At 38.0% G+C, this 16,975-nt stretch overlaps 1 protein-coding gene across 1 annotated transcript in view; it reads right to left on the bottom strand.

Annotated features, from left to right (window-relative positions):
• The window catches only part of SBNO1 (strawberry notch homolog 1), a 32,716-nt gene that overhangs the window by 8,327 nt on the left and 7,414 nt on the right, over positions 1-16,975 (bottom strand). Inside the window, exons 3-19 of the mRNA XM_026859967.1 lie at positions 15,015-15,324; positions 12,785-12,885; positions 11,540-11,636; positions 10,251-10,411; positions 9,114-9,247; positions 8,876-8,966; positions 7,793-7,954; positions 7,104-7,239; positions 6,923-7,028; positions 5,524-5,677; positions 4,116-4,298; positions 3,807-3,904; positions 2,978-3,129; positions 2,196-2,393; positions 1,732-1,902; positions 1,472-1,641; positions 500-631 (exon numbers count right to left, since the gene is read on the bottom strand). Of these exons, the coding sequence (XP_026715768.1) occupies positions 500-631; positions 1,472-1,641; positions 1,732-1,902; positions 2,196-2,393; positions 2,978-3,129; positions 3,807-3,904; positions 4,116-4,298; positions 5,524-5,677; positions 6,923-7,028; positions 7,104-7,239; positions 7,793-7,954; positions 8,876-8,966; positions 9,114-9,247; positions 10,251-10,411; positions 11,540-11,636; positions 12,785-12,885; positions 15,015-15,324 (2,556 nt within the window). The remainder of the gene's footprint in view (positions 1-499; positions 632-1,471; positions 1,642-1,731; positions 1,903-2,195; positions 2,394-2,977; positions 3,130-3,806; positions 3,905-4,115; positions 4,299-5,523; positions 5,678-6,922; positions 7,029-7,103; positions 7,240-7,792; positions 7,955-8,875; positions 8,967-9,113; positions 9,248-10,250; positions 10,412-11,539; positions 11,637-12,784; positions 12,886-15,014; positions 15,325-16,975) is intronic.

Genomic DNA, 16,975 nt, shown 5'->3' with positions numbered 1-16,975 from the left:
TCAACCCTTGTTAAACAACCTCCTCCTTTTCCCTTCAGCCCCTCACTGAAACTTTTTTCATACCAAGTCAATCAGCGCTTTCCCCCCCTTTCTCAATTTCATTATATCCTCTTGGAAGCAGAGGTACACAGTACTCCAGATAAAGAAATCAAAGATGTGGAGGGTTTAACTGCCTTTTAAAAATATGCTGTTTTACAAGACCAACTTGAAGATACTAGCTTCAGTTTGACAGACATGTACACACCTCTTAAGCACCGGCTTCCGTGGCCACCCAAACTACAGCCTGACCTTTAAAGCATGCCACAGCTGCATATTAGATAGGACTACTGAGCATACTGGTTTGAACAACAAAACACACAGCAGTGAATAGAAAATCCTTTCTAACTCGTACTTATAGTACCTAAAAAGTCACTGTGGGATAATGGCCGAGCCACAACTTGAATAACAGAGTTACTACAGCATCTGGCAAGTTTTTCTAAACTGTGTCTCTAAGGAATACCTTATCTCCATCCATGAACCTCTGCTTCTCCGTGATGTTCAGAATTTCAACAGGCACATCAAGTTCAGATCTTGACTCATAAGATATGCTGCCATCATCATTGCTAACAACTCTCCCCTTGCGGCCTGTCATCTTTAAAAATAAAAGGGAACACAAGCTCATTATGGCAATACCAAAATTATTACGTGACCAAAAAACTTCAAGCAATGATGCTATTTATTCATACACCTTAAAATAGATCTGGTAATTTACTCCAAGTGCAAAACTACATTAGAGAACCTGCATTGTTTTTTGGTTGATGCCATTATCTGCTATGTGGAACACTTATTCAGGCATATCTATGTAGAAATGAGGCAGTATTGTACTACTGTCCATAAGGGATTTACTGAGAGTACTAAGAAAATAAACTAAATTGACAGCTGAGATTGTCACTGATTTTAACAGGGTCTTTTAAATCACAAGGATCTATCTACTTGATACAGACAGGTAGCTTGCTAAAGACGTATTTCAAAAGTTTGAGAAGAAGAGATAATAATTCATCATGCTTTTTACTAATGCAGTTTTATTATACAGGTTCTTAATCTTCACTGCCTACAAAGACAAGCTAAAGCTGCTTTCTGTTTTATATACATCAGCTTCAAATTGACTACAGTTAGAGAAATATACCACTATAAAGCAGAAGAGAAGCTAGTATGATTTTACTCAGCAAGAAACTATCAGGTCTCAGAAACAACCTATTTACCCACTCAGAGCTCTTCTCTATATTCAAATACAATCTTCAAGCTTCTCTTTAGAAGGGTTCAAAGTAACCTATACTCTTATCTCTGAGATTACTGTCTAAAATAAATTACCTGTAATAAATATGTAGGCCACATGCAACCTTCCAGAAAGACAACACTAATTTACTGCAGCCAATGTACGGCAGCATTAGAACACCACTTTTTTTTTCCCCCCTAAGTGTGAAGAGCCTACCTCTGCAACATTTTCAGGACCACCCAGTTCATCTATAAGCTCATCCAGTGTATTAGGTGGGAGATCTTCAGCCAGTTTTTCCAGTTTATCAAGCAGTTCTTTTTTCATTTGTTGCGCCCTTTCAACTGCATCCTGACTTGTTACAAAGCTGCTGTTTGTGTTACTGTTTGCTGAAATTTAAGAGGAAACTCTTTAAGATTTAGAATTTCAATGCCTAATTGCTAAGAAGGTGAATCAACGTCAAAGAAACTTATTCTTACCTGACGTGTTGGTACTAGAAGTGGTGGTACCAACAGTGGAAGTGAAACAGCTAGGTCGTTTTGACCCGAGACCAGAAGCTAGTAAGGCACTTTGAATAGAATCCGGGTCTATACTTTTCTTCTTTTTCTTGTCTTTATTTTTTTTATGCTCTTTTCTAATTAACCAGGGATCTAAATTTAAATAAAATTATTTTCAAAAAGTTTCAAGCATTTGCTAAAAAGTCATCCTTCCTTTGAAAAGCTGCTTTCCCATTTCAAAACGTGACTTACAAAAGTCTGAACCCCAGCGTGTAAAATCTACTTGAAGATGCAAATCAACATTCTAGTACTAAATCCAGTCTCATTAGAATTAAACTACATGCTTATCAAACACTATTTTTGGCTCATTGAAGTAGTTGGGAAAGACTTTATGCTTATTATCTGCAAGTACAGCTACTTGCTTAATGGAGCACAAACTGTCTTACCATCTTCATCATCCTCACTGGATTCATCTCTGAATGGGTTGAAGTCATCATCATCTCCAGAACTCAAAAATCTGGAGCTCTCATTGTCGCTTTCTTCATTGTCCGAAGCATCAGACTCACTTTCACTCTCATCAGAGCTGCTACCTGCAAGGCCACCTGTTTTGCGAGCTTTTTTGGCTTCTCTGCTTATTTCTTCACCTAATTTAATCACCACCGTCACCCCAGAAGAAAAAAAAAAGTTAAGTTTAGAGCTTGTAGTCTACTTTTGAGGTTTGTTTTACCACCACTGCATACAAACTAGAAAAACTTTTAAAAATAGAACCGTTTAAAAGAATCAAATCTAAGTTTTAAGTGAGACCTCTCTCTCTCTCTCTCGTTCTTTATGATCACCTACTTTTTGGTAAGAATAACTATCAGTTTGGGAAGTGGGGGGGATATTAGGCTTCTCTTTACTGAACCTCAAGGAAAAGGCAGCAATTATTTGTGTGACTGCATCAGGAAGTGGTCTGACACGCAGATTTTGGCATATGGTCTCATACTAGAACAACACAATTTTGAGCAAAGTAATAACCAGAATTTACAGGTTATATTGCTTCAGCAGCAGTTTAAAAAAATCTGTTAATGGAAATTTCTAACAAAAGTCTCAGATACTTATAATACATGCTCTTTCATGAGTGACTGTGCTGGTAGTTATCTTCCCATATTTTTTCCAGAGTTCACTTTTAGACAGCTCTAACACTGCCATTTTCACTACAACATTAGTGTAAGAACTTAAGCATTACCTTTCCGTTTCTTTATTTTGTTCTCCTTGCAAGGGCTGTCTCTGGGTGAATTGTTATTACTTTGAGCAGTCAAGTCAATTCCCAACAAGCTAAACAGCTTCTTCCTGTCAGGAGCTGGAAAGTGCTTTTCAATAAGAGACTGGAATACTCCTCTGTGTAAGAAAAAAAGGTTTCTTCAGTCAAATTTGCATTTATTTAAAGTAAAAACCTGTAACATTTTAACAGCTTGCTTGACTTCTCTGAAGAATTATTCCTTGTGAATGCTATTACAGGAGCACTCTCTGGAATTATCACCCATATTACTGTATTTGTCATCTTCAAAGTAGGAGACATTTACTTTACAGCACAGTTACTTATCACTTGTTAAATTTGGTTTTGGTATCAAGCAATATTGCTACTGCCATTTTCTTATTGCTCAGAGCTTAAATGACAGATTAGCTAATTTATTAAGATCTTCAGCAAGGTACTCTCAGGATTGGACCTGGCTCATCTGCTCAAAGAGGGAAGTCATGATTGTAACTTGCTTTGGTATAAATGCAGTGTATGCTTGGCAAGTCTTCCCCTCCTCCCAGTTTGAGTAGAACAGCCTGAGCTGTTCACACCTGAGAACAATCTCAAGAGTGCCAGCAGAACTAGGAACTAACCAATGGTTCACTTGAGCAATACTGTCACAATTTTATGTACAGGCAGCTTAAGTAAAGAACCAGTACTAAAGGATACCCACCTTTCTCTGCACTGATGCACATTTTACACATGAAAGGACAAACTACTACACACGCTAAACTGGATTAGCTTTGTAAAGGACAGTTCTAACAAACTGGAGTCTTACTTTGCTGTAGAAACAAAGTCATTTAGTTCACCACCACCTTCCTCCAAAGCTTCTAATGTTCTTGCTTCTCCTGTTGACTGCAGGCCAATAACAACACACTAAAGGACAAATGAATACAAGGCATTGTTACTAAGACTTGACTTGTAAGTCTCTGTTTGGCTGAATTTCTACTCATTAAATACCTTCAACGCCATAAAGTACAAAAACATGCTGCTACTACTACTACATCTGAAGATATTTGTATTATAAACAAAAGTAAAATAGCTCTACATTTAACAGATATTTTAAAATAGGTCTTGATCAACTTACTTTCCCATTCTTGATTTCTTCCCGAGCCAGCTGGACCACCCTCTTCACTTTAGATGCTATGCAAAGGTACTTGAAAAACCTCTGATGAGCTGACCAAAACTGACCCCACATAGACTTTTTCATTCGTTGTTCTGCATCAATAAGATCAGCTGCTTGTTGAAACCTCTCTCTAGCACTCACCCACTGAAGAAGAAAACGTTAATTGCTTTACATGTCACATTTCAAGGCTACACAAGTACACTGTTTAATGTCCAAATAATGAGAGAAGTGTAAAGTTACAGTACTATGGGACTCCAAGTCAGGGAAACTCATCATACATCAAACAAAGCTCACAAAAACAAAATAGCTATGGCTTAAGGAATTCATAAGATAATTACTCTCATAATGAAAAACAGATACATTTACCTTACTACCAGTGCAAACGCATACAGTATTTTCTGATTATCTAGTTTCTCCATTAATACATTCAGGTTAAGAAAGCAAAGAGCACTGCCCATAACTAAGTATAAAGCAAGATCCCCAAAAAGAGAAAAACCCCACTGCCCTCATTTCTGCAACATTTTGTCAGATCAATTGTTTCCAGATTCAGTAAAGTAAGCTTTGAACACCTAAATGGACACTTGTGTCACTTTCAGTGATTTGTTTAAACAACATTCATGAAGAAAAGTGCTGGTTTAAAGTTGACGTTATACACCTGTCAAAGATAAATTGTAATTATTGTAGCTATAGAACATGAATAGTCATGCTTAAGCAGGTAAAGACCCTGGTCACTTTAACCTATGTCAAAGGAATAATTTGAATCTAATACAGCAGTGGTAACAGAGCAGAAGGTGCACTCAGCAAAAGACTGACACAGAGACGAAACAACTAATAACAACATGAAAAAGAAAACCAGTGAGTGATTAAATGAAAAAGTTAAAGGGAACCATAGCATTGAGGCTTTAGATTTGATCTGCCAGGTGATTAAAACTATCACCCTGCCCTGTTTAGCTGCTAGCACCACTCCACCACACAGCTGGGATGAAGAGCATGCAGCAGGTCTAATGTTTTGCAGCTTGTTTTCAGCTCAGTTGCCTAAAGGGGGAGGACTGGAACACAGAAATATCACCAACAGGTGAACAGCTTTGTCTTAGGGAACAGTGACCAAGGTCTCTGAAATACTGCTAAAAGACAGTGGTTCCGGCAAGATACTGAAAGATGCACCCAAAATTACGATTTTTATGACTCAGAACAAGAATTAACAGCTTTTGGTCAAGACTTAAATGGAGAAATCTTTCCACTAGGATGAAACAAGAAAACGCCATTCCTGTCTCTCAACATGCTACTTCAGGAGCATTCAAGTTTAAACCAAGTAACTTCAACCTCTCAGAATTCAATATAGAAAGCAAATTTAAAAGGGCATTCTTACCAGTTTCACAGATTTATTGTACATTTTAACATATTCTTGTGAAAGCAGAACTTCATCAATTTTGAAAGTTACACCTGAAAAACTCAACTGTCTTGCTATGTACATTCCTCTCAGCTTCATATCCATAGCAACTATTTCCATGGCACCAACACCTCTAAAATAAAGGACAAAATTAAGTCAATATTAGAATTTTCAAGAGCAATGAATTGTTAAAAAAAAACCCCTCAAATGCTTTAGAAGAAAATAGCATGCTTACAAATATGAAGGAATATGTTTTCAAAATCAGCACTGTTTCTTTAAACACATCCAATCAAGGAGTCTTGAAATTTAGCCTTCACATAAAACTGTATCCCTGCCTCATGAGTGTTAAGTGTATCCTAAGAAGTATAAACACTCAGATAGTTACTTATTCCTGAATGACCTACCATGCACTAGGAGACACTGCCTTACAAACTATAATTGGATAATGAAGTTGGTCCAAATAGATCATAAAATCTTGTGCTGAAATTTCATAAACGCCACTGCAGACTTAAAATAGTGAACACAAACTGTAGTAAGCTATTCAGATTTATGCCAGTATGAAATTAATTTAGTAGGTAACTTAAGTTCTCTTCAACAGCAACACACCTTTAGCAATACCTTGAGAAGTCAAGTGCAGAGCTCACCTACTCACAAGCTTGGGCCTGTAATTTCATTACTGCTCATTTGATACGTACTCAGTAATGAAGTGGAGGCTACACTTCCAGAGTCTGCAAAAATCATGCATCATGTAGATGGTATGCAAGAAGATGCATACTAAGCCCTACTGTAGCGTTCTGAACTGTTCAAAATTCTTTTTAAGTAGGCAAAACATAATATATTAAGATGCTCACCTACCAAAGAATGTAGCAGTTGCAGCTTCTACTGACCACTTTTTTTTTTAAAGTAAGTTCTGAAATCCAAAGTGACTTGCAAAAGCATACTTAAGTTTTCTGAACTGGGTTCTTATGCCAGAAAGCATAAGAACATGACTTCTTCCTGTTAAACTGCCTAAGCTGAATGCATAAACATTAGAAAGCTTCTGCATATAGTGAGACATCAACTATATGGATCATACTTAGTACATACAGTGTGTTTTCATGGCAAGTATCAAAATGTTTTCATTTCCTAACACCCACATTTTAAGAGGGCTATTTTCCCAGCAAGCCTCTAAAGCTCTATAAAACTTTCTGTGAGCAAGGAAAACATCCCTTTTCTTTTTATGACAGAAGGTAAATTACACATTTCTGCTAGAGTCAAAAAGTTCTTCACTTGCAGGACAAGTTTGCAGAGGACTATGAGTGAGTGAAGACAAAAGGAACTGAAAAGCACAGTCAACCACAACCTTATAGATTGTTGCTATAGCTCTTCAAAATATTACCTTCTTTCAACAGCCTGAATAAAATCACTGAATTCCCTAAACGGAGTTCCTTCACCCCATATTCCAAGACGGTTCATATATGCCATATTTCTTGGCTCAGATGCACCTAGGAGAAGAACACACTCTGTACCAGTGCCAGTAAAAACACAGGGACATTTAATGCAAACCAAGCAGTACATACCTGTGGCACTAGCATAAACAACCCTGGCTTTTGGAAGTTTATTCTGAAGTTCCAATACAGCCAGACCTGTTTTTGTTGGTTTTGATGAACCAACAGGACACAGATTCTTAGCTTTATGACACTCATCAAATACAATCTGAACCGTAATTAAGGAAGAACTTTGTCCCGCTTATTTTTAGAATGGGGAGCTAAAACAGAAGACCAGAAAGTCACTAATTACAATAGGTGGCAGCATCAAATCTTAAACTCAAACACACTAGTAATTTTTCACTAAAAACTCTGGGACAAATAATGAGCCAGTAAGTATTTAAAAGCACAATTAACCAACACTTGAGATATTTGAAATGCTGTTGATACTCATTTTTTTTTTTATGAATTCACTGGAGAAAATTTCAGCGTAAACTTAAGGTTCTTAAACATTGTATTTTAATTTTATCTGCTCATTACAGAAAAAGCAGCAGCTTCACTCTTGTACCAGAGCTGTATGGCAACAATATGATGGCAACAGATCTGGCACGAAGTCTGTAAAACTTCAAGTCTAATGTCAGAGCATGCACACAATCAATTACTGTCATGGATAAAGAACAATACCTAAAAATATCAGCAAATAAACCCCCAAGATTGTCTTTAAAGATGTAAGCTTAAATAGCACTTTATTTACAATCAACTGAACTCCAGATAAAGGATACAACTCCATCGAAGTCTTCACCACACCAGTGAAGAAGCTGCTTTAATCTGGTTTTGTATTTACCACCAGACTGACTTTCACCAATAAGAGAAGAATAGGTAGCAAAGATGACACCTTTCTTCACACTTCCGTTATGTTTGGAAGAAATCTTCCCATACTTGAACTGCAATAAAAAGGTAAGAAATTACAGAACTTATTCAAGAGATGCCTTCTCAAACCCACCTACCGTATGATTAAAGGATGCTGGGTGCTTTGAACCACCTGTATCCCTACACCACGGTTGGGGCATAGTTGGCGTAAGGTAACGTGGTTAAGGGGTTATACAGAGCCTTACTTAAGTATATACTTAAGGAAGACTAGATCTGAGGCCTCAAAAGCTTAACAGCCACATTCTTTGGACTATATGGTTTCATTACCTTAAATACAATTAAGATTTTAGCTTCAATGCATCCCCTAGAGCTAACAGGTCATTTATGGTAGCAGCTATAAATACACTTGACAATTTCTGAAGCTTTACTGTATTTTAGAAATTACGACTACACAAAGCAAAAATCCTAATTTAAAACAAACTAAGTTCAGTGAATTCAACCAGTAATCACACTTCACAATTTATGTAAGTAGCTAATCCTGAGCAGAGGCACAGTCTCCAAAAATAACTGCATATGCTACTGCTGCTTTAATAAATTACTGAGAAAGTCTATTATTTCAGTATTACATACAAAATGTATTACATATAAAATGTGTGCTGGGAGATAGAAAGGAAAAAATTTTAATGCTACAAAGTCTAAAAGATTTAAAGAATATTTCAACTTCTAGAAAATAGTAGTGTCAGTAGTGGCTTCAAGAGTAGTATTTAAAAAAAAAAAAAAATCACATGCCAAGACTTAATCCTACAAGGGGACTATTTACATGATTAAAGTACTGTGTGGTTCTTCCTAAGATTAAGGCCTGTCAAACAAGACCTAAACAGCAAATTTATTGAAATTAGTACATTCTCAGTCTTAAAACAGTCAACATGCACAACTTGTCACACAAGCGTACCTAAAGTTTTGCCTCAATTGTACATAGTAAAAAGTTTCCACACCTTGTTTAATGAATGAACCAATATGTTTTTTGCTCCAATATCTCTCAAATCTCTTTCAGCATCGTATTTCAGATCATTTGACACGCTAAACCTGAAGATGTAAAACAAAGCACATATTCTGTAAGTTACGGCAGAAGTTCAAAAAGCAGTTGCTAGAACATTTGTCAGAAGACAGATTACACTGAATTTAAGTACTATCATCATTACAGTGTCTGCTCTAACAAATCCTGACACTTACCAGACTGCTCTTTTTCTGCCTAACAAGTAATTTTCATAGATTATTCCAGCTATGGTCCTTCCTTTTCCTACACCAGCACCATCACCTATCAAGAATCCAGCTCTGTCTCCATTGGGCAGGAATGTTTCGTGTTGCTGTAGGAGAAAGAACAAAAACTTGTACCCGTTCTCCAGAACACATCACTGTGGATTGTCAGAAATGAGCAAACCTAAGAAACATCCTACTGGATGAGACCAGTAGTCCACCCACCCAAGCAGTCTCCTGACAGCAGGAAGAGGGGATTTTACTTAGCAAGAGCATATGACCCTAACTGCTTTGTGGGATCCATTCTCCCCACAGCACCTAAAACTGCTGTAAAAATGCCTGTACGTGTCTAATTCTTTCAGTGCCTACTACCAGGCTGGCTGCATTTTTTAACCCAATGATATGCACCTCCACAGCCTTTTATGGCATTATAACCCAAACATCCCCTGCCTGTGTATAGAAGTATTCTACTATCCATTTTAAACCAATCTCCTATCAGTTTCACCAAATTCTGCTTTGTTCTTGTTTTGTGGAATTCCACTGCCTTCTTGATTACATAAACCTTGTTTTACTCCCCTTCATTTTGCTCCTCTCCAGCCCAAGGTGCCCTAGCCTTGTTAGTCTCTTCTCACTGGGCAACTTCTTCCCTCCTGTGACCATTTTAGTTGTCCTCTAACTTCACTACCTTCCTCCCTGACACACAGAGACCAGCATGCACATCTGATATGGGCCCACTGAGGTTTAATATAGTGGCAAAACAACACCCAGTCTTGTCCTCTATACCCTTCCCAATGATATCAGTGTGTTGGCTTTCTTAGCCTGTGGCTACTGCAGTCATGAAGTTACTCCAGAAAAATAAAAATGACAACTAAGATGTCCTTCCTGAGCTTTAAGACAGTTTCGGATCAGCATCATGGAAGTGGTTCAGACAAAGCTTTTCTAGGTGTATTACCTCATATTTATTTGAGCTGAAGCTCACCTGCCACCTGCTAATACAACCCAAACCTTTAAGCTCTTATTTTATCTCCTTGTAAAACCAACATAGCTGCATTTGTCAGATGATAGTTCTTAAGTTCTATGGTAGCTTTTAAGCTGTACTAATGTCTAGCATACCTGGGCTGCATAAGTAATTGCTTCAAGTTGCAAAGCTGACAACCAGCCACTATCAATTGTTTCTTCTGATATTGATGTCTGGTACCACACATCAGGAGGAGTTACACTAGATAACGAGCTGGTTTCCACTACGGGGTCAGGATGACGTAGACCAATTTTTACTGGTTGAAAAAGGAGGGGGAGGAAGGGGAAGAAGAAAACATAATAGAGAGTTCTGTTGCTGCAGCACAGGTTATTATATTTACCAAACAAGTTACAACTGTCTGTTACAAAGGCTGAACACAAGAACAAGTTTCATTGCAACGGTACATGAAGTGTTAAATTCACTGCATACAAAGGAATACATTAACCTGAATTTATGTCACTGCAATCTTTACTTCCTCTTCTCACCACCTTCCCCCAATTTTTATGAAATTAGCTAAAATTCAGTTCATAGAAAACAAATATTTGTGTACTTGACATGTTTGAGAAAAACTGGTCTGAACCTTGCCTTCCCAAAAGGCCAGAGGGAGCCTCAAGATGCCAGAATCACAAAAGCAACATTCTTCTCACTATTTATACAGTGCTGTTTTTAAGCAGTATGAGAGGAGAAAAGATTTAGAACAGACACGGTTTAATTGCTGACAGATCTCATCAGTGACAATAAAAATTAACCATTTAGCTACAAACTCCACACAATTTTTTGCTTTGCTTTTACAGCAGGTCAGCAATGTACCTAGGAAAGAAGACAACAGCTTTTCATCACTAATTACAAAAAAGAGAAAGGAAAAATAAAAGAGGAGATGGCAATTAACAGCAGTAAGATTCACTTTTTAGAAAAAAAAACAAAAACAAAACGAAAGCCACAACAAAACCAAGCCAGCTCTAAGTAGTCAGGAACAATGCAGGAAGAATGTGCTTAGGGTAATTTCACACCAAGACTTAAACTAGATTCTTAAGTGACCCCTTAATCCCTTTACAAAATTTCCTCTGCTGAGGCACGAAGTGTCTTAATACAAGTAAAAAAAATCCTCATCTTGGTTCATCAATCATATTCCTGAAACAAGTACTGCTCAAAGACACACTAAAGAATTCCTTTTCTATTTCAAAAACCCACATACCTTCCAAAACTAAGCATTATAGAAAGGAAAAATTCCTTAGGAAAACCCACCACAAGCTCAGGTCCTTTTTTACTTGATTCAGATAGTAATCTATCTGGTTTTTGGTGGTATTAACTACAGAAGAGAAAATAAATAAATTCGTTCTCAAAACATTTCAGCCTTTTGACATAACAAAACATTAGGTCGTACACTTTATTGGCATATACTCAGCGTAAGTTTCTGCATGGCCCATTTCTTCTTCATCTTCCTCCTCAGGTTCCTCCTCCTCTTTCACTGCTGGCACTTTCTAGAATAGAGAAATATCTGCATTAGTCAAACAGCAAATTGTTAATACTCTACATACTAGAAATTAACACAAGCAAACTTGCCCTTCAATGTTCTAACACATGTACTAGACAAACTAGTGAGCAGCTAGGAAAACTAGACAGCAACGTAGGTTTTTTTTTAAACTCTGAACCACCCTTAAAAGACCCAAAGCCAGGGAACTTCCTTTCCTTTCCAAGGAGATTCAAGCACTCCAAACTCATATAAGCAGAATTTAAAAAGAAACTTCTTACAGCATGTTAAATCCAAACTAAGACTTAAAGAAAACTGCCTTGAAAACGCAACAGCTAGTTAACAGCCAAAACCCGACTTTCAAGTACTCCCATGAAGCCTCCTGCAGTTTCACATCCATTACGTAATTTCACAACTTCGGGGAATAGTTACAATAGTCACAGTTCTATCCAGCATTCTCTGAAACCTGACAGTTATCCATTTTTTTTTAACTGTGATCTCTATCAGTGTAAATATATGAATATTTTTAAAGTACTCGCTAGATGACAAAAAGTCTTACACAATTACTGTTTAATATTAAAAAAAGTCATCTGAAAATCCTTCTGTATGCCCGTCGCTAAGAAGCGGTGTTCATCACAAACTTCAGCCTGATTCTAGCCATCCGTGAAGATGCTGAAACTCAAGGGCTTACAGCATCAGAATGTATTTTTATTACATTTAGAAAATTGAACGATACTAGATTTACATCTTAAATCACACTGCCCAGGCCAGCCATGCCAGAAAAAGTCTTCTGGTTTCCTCATTGCTAGTTAGACAAATGGGGATATTTTAAAAGAAAATACCTTAAAAACACAGAGCAAGCGATATGCTCATCAGCCTTAACTGGAGAACACCCTTCTCTGTCCACACAGAAAGGTTAAGGACAGTAATTTCTTGAAATTGTCACTTACTATAGAGGCAAGTCTGCTCTACCCAGCTGTCAGTTTTAGTCATCTAACCAAGTATTCATCTAGTGGAGAAACTAACCTTTTGAACAGATGCACTAGATAGTTCTACCACACAAAAGGCACAGATGAGTAACTACTGAAACTAGTCACAGGTGGTTGTGGCCAATAAAACATGCATTCATTTAGCAAATTAACCATTTGCACTACTTACCATAGTAGGTGAAAAACTTCTCATTTTAATGTCATTTATCCATATTCTTGCTACCTCTTTTGTAGAAGCCTCCTTCTTCACTGCACCATTGCTTAGATCAGCTACAAAAGAAGAGCTGTGTTTTACAGGAATTCCCTCCAAACATCAACTCAAATTAACATCCTTCTCTATTAATGAGCTGGGAGAAAAGTTCAAAATGTCCAGTAGTACACTGATGCTTCAAGAACAAATTTTTTTGTCCAAACTAAGAAGTCTCTAAGCAAGGAGCTAAATCCTGTTAGTTGATGAAGAAGCTTCCCATGCAATACCACTGCATCTGACACAGTTGTGCATTAGTTCCAGCATGATTGAAAAAATAAAATTTTGGACCTTCACAAAATCTACATGTAGTGTTTAGAAATACTCCATCTTGTGAGCCTTAGAAGTTTAACAAACCAGAAACTCAGTGTTTCAACAGAAATGAACTTACCTGGTCTGGTGGCATTTACCACCTTAGGAGAAACTACAATTACTTCTGTAAAACAAAAAGTCAACACTTAGGACTCGATTGTTTAAAGTTTATAATAGGATCCTTCAAGAGGACAATTTATTAACTTTCCTGCCCTCAGCCATGTTTGGAAGCAACTGGCAATAGTGCTCAGTATAGAACTAAAATAATTTACACAAGGACGGATGTAAAACATTAAAAGCAGCTGTCAAGCTTCCAGCACATTGACAGTCAATGTATGTATTAAATTTAGCATAGTTGCCCCCCAAAACAATTAAGACAATTGCACAAAGTTTTCCTCAAAGAGGTTGCATAATTTAACTTTTTAGTATTTTCCAATTTGGAACTCCTGCTGCCTGAATTATATGAAAAGACTGTGTTTCCTTCCAAGAGCTTCTCTGCCCTTGCATTTTCTACAAGTATTTGTCTTATTTTTTTTTTAAGCAGGAAGAAAGATCCAGAAACACAAGCACACAAATTAGACTAAAAAGTTGCATGCTTCCTTTTCACTTAATACAGAAGCTACAGATGCAACTATTTTCTGCAGCTGTGCTACTACAACAGCTACTATTAACTGATGTTACCTATTACTTCAGTGCTTCTGTGTGTATTCATTTAGCACAAAGGGGGTCAGCCAGTCCTATAAAACCTTCTCTCCCACCTCTTCCTGACTCTTTTACCCCCCCCCCCAACTTTAGCTGGTGTCTCAACTTCAATTTTCATCAACTAGTCCGCAACAGAAAGGGATGAAACAATGAGGTACATTCTCCTTTTGTTTCAGTCCTAACAGACAGCTTCATTTATCGCACACTATCTGCATATGAAAAAACAGGTTACTTCCAACCCCACCTACTGATATAAAAAATCAGTAAATCTTATTTCAGACACAATGAAAATACAGAAATCCAGAAAAACCACGTGTACCTTTCAGAAAAAGCAGCACCCATATTTTCAAACTCAACTAGTCTGATCTTTATCTCATGTTAAAACCAGAATAGCTTGAAAGAAGCCATTAAAAAAAAACCACACACACATGCAGCTTTTCTCTTATATTAAGCTGACCATATAAACTGTCCACGCATTAGAAATAACATACAAGGGAAGATTATGAAAGGAATCACAAAATGAAGATTTGGGGTGTCATAACAAAATACTTGTGGCATTTAAGTTACCACCACGTTTAAGTAGTAACATGGAAACAAACCCAGTTTTTAGGACTCAAGTTTTTAAACAATAGATCTGATGTCTCCCATGAAATAGAAAGTCTCTGTCCCTGTGTTTCTCAGGAAATACTTTATAGAAATATCCTATCATAGGAGTACTAGCATGTACTACAAGTCTCATTTGGAAGATGCCAAAACCAAAAATTACTCATTTGTCACAGTTCCACAGCAAGTATACAGCAGAACAGAAACTGATGTAGACTAGAGATAGCTAAATCAACTTCAGTAATGTTCACGAATTTTACCAGTTTGCCAACTGCAATCTAAAATGTCATTTTCTTCAATCCTTGAAGTAAATTAAGAGCTTGTTTTTTTTAAAGCCTATTATTTTGTGTTACTCCACCCTCAATTCTAACCCTTACTAAAATTAGAATAGAATTTATCAGGTTTTCTGGACCATTTCATTTTACTGTGATATTCTACTAATTAATGAAAATACAAGATGTACAAAAATCTTCACATTATATTATTTTGCTATTTGTCTAAAACACTGTAATTATGAAGAAAGAAGAAAACTTACTTGCTGCTGTTGCTACTGGTTGGGCAATATTAGGAGGTGGCTTCAATTTCATGAGTTCATTAAGACTATTATTCTTTAGCAGATCTTTCAGCTGAATCTGGTCCTTTGAAGGTGTAGTGGTCAAGGCATTGCGTACTGCTGGTGCTGCAACCGAGGGTCGAGTAGTTGTGCTGGTCTGAATGATTTTTGCTACAGTGATAGTCTGCCTTGTAGTTGTAACAGGCGTTGTTTTTGTCATCACTATTGTAGTCCCCAAAGTCGGAAGCTGATTTATTTGATTCAGCACAAAGGTTGTGGTGGATGGTGGTTGCTAGCAACAAAGAACCAAGGAAATTTTCAGAAAACAGTGACAGAAAGCAAACTTTATTAACTTTGCACCTAGAGCACAGGAGTCACCAGTTTTTAAGACTCTTGCAATAAGAAATGCCTACACATGCTGAAGATGCTAGACTAATTGTCTTGTGGTGCCACAGCCTAAGCAAGAAGCATCTATCAGTACACTGACGTATGTATTTTTGAATGGTATTTTTAAAATAAAATTTAGAAAGTGTTAGATTTTTTTCAAAATTAAAAATAGGAATTAAGTTTAAAAATTTAAAATACTAAAAATAGGAAATGAGAAGAACAGGATTAAGGATTCATCACCTAGGCATGAAACAGGACTACTATAGGTACAGGTACTCTGAGCTGAAGAGAATTTCCAATATATCAACCAGATGCACAAGTGACAGTAAATAGCTTGGATTACTTCACGTATACGCACAGCCTTTTTCAGACACACTGCACTCCATCTATGTTCCTGCCAATCTGCTTTTTATATTCTCCTTTCAGGTGCAACCACCAGGCTATGGGGACTGGATTATCTGCAGCTAGAAAAGGTAGTGCACAGTTCAGGTCTAGGAGGCAAGTTTACAGAACCTCCCTCTCCCCAGAATTTGCATGAAGGGGAAGTAAAACGCACACAGGACACCTCAAAATGTTTTTTTCTGCATACTGCTTTGTCTTCCTTTGTGCTCCCTGTCATTGAAAACGTATCAACCCACGGGCACGCTAAGCTTTCAGTCTCAGTACAAGTAGAACCGAGACGACAGCTAACTGGCATTTTACAGTCCTGCCTCTTTTGTTACTTTTTACTAATATACTGTATTGGCAAGGTTTTCATAGCGGGGGGGCTACTGGGGTGGCTTCTGTGAGGAGATGCCAGAAGCTTCCCCCACATCCGACAGACAGTTCCACCCAGCTGCAAGACAGATCGGCCGCTGGCCAAGGCCGAGCCAATCAGTAATGTTGATAGTGCCTCTGTAATAACATATTTAAAAAGGGGTAAAAACTGCTGCGCAATCAGCAACTGGGAGAGAGGAGAATATGTGAAACTATGCAGACATCAAGGTCAGCGAAGGAGGAGGAGGAGGTGCTTCAGGAGCCAGAGCAAAGCCTCCTCGGCAGCCTGTGGAGCTCCATGGTGGGGCTGCCAGCCACCTGCAGCCCGTGGAGGGCCGCACGTCGGAGCAGGTGGATGTGCCCCCATAGAGAGGAGCCCAGACTGGAACAGGTTTTCTGGCAGGACCTGTGGCCATGTGGGGACCCATGCTGGAGCAGTCTGCTCCTGAAGGACTGTGCCCCTTGGAAAGGGCCATGCTGGAGCAGTCTGTGAAAAGCTGCAGCCCGTGCAAAGGAGCCAGGCTGGAAAAGTTTGTGAAGGAGCTGCTCAAGCAGGGGAAGAGCATGAAGAGGAAGAAGCAGCAGAGACAATGTGTGATGCTGCTGAGAGTGAAGTTGAGCCCAGAAAGAAGGGAAGGGTGGCAGAAAGGTGTCTTTAGATTTATTTCTCATTACCCTACTCCACTGTTAACTGGCAATAAATTAATTTCCCCAAGTTGAGTCTGTTTTTCCCCGTGACAGTAATTGCTGATCTTCCTGTCCTTATCTCAACCCACAACCCTTTAGTCCCATCTTTTCTT

This window comes from Athene cunicularia (genome assembly GCF_003259725.1).
Source record: "Athene cunicularia isolate RWA chromosome 15 unlocalized genomic scaffold, athCun1 chr15_part1, whole genome shotgun sequence".
Lineage (NCBI taxonomy): Eukaryota > Metazoa > Chordata > Aves > Strigiformes > Strigidae > Athene > Athene cunicularia.
Note: the sequence above shows the minus strand (reverse complement) of the source record. Positions and strands in the feature narration are given on the sequence as shown.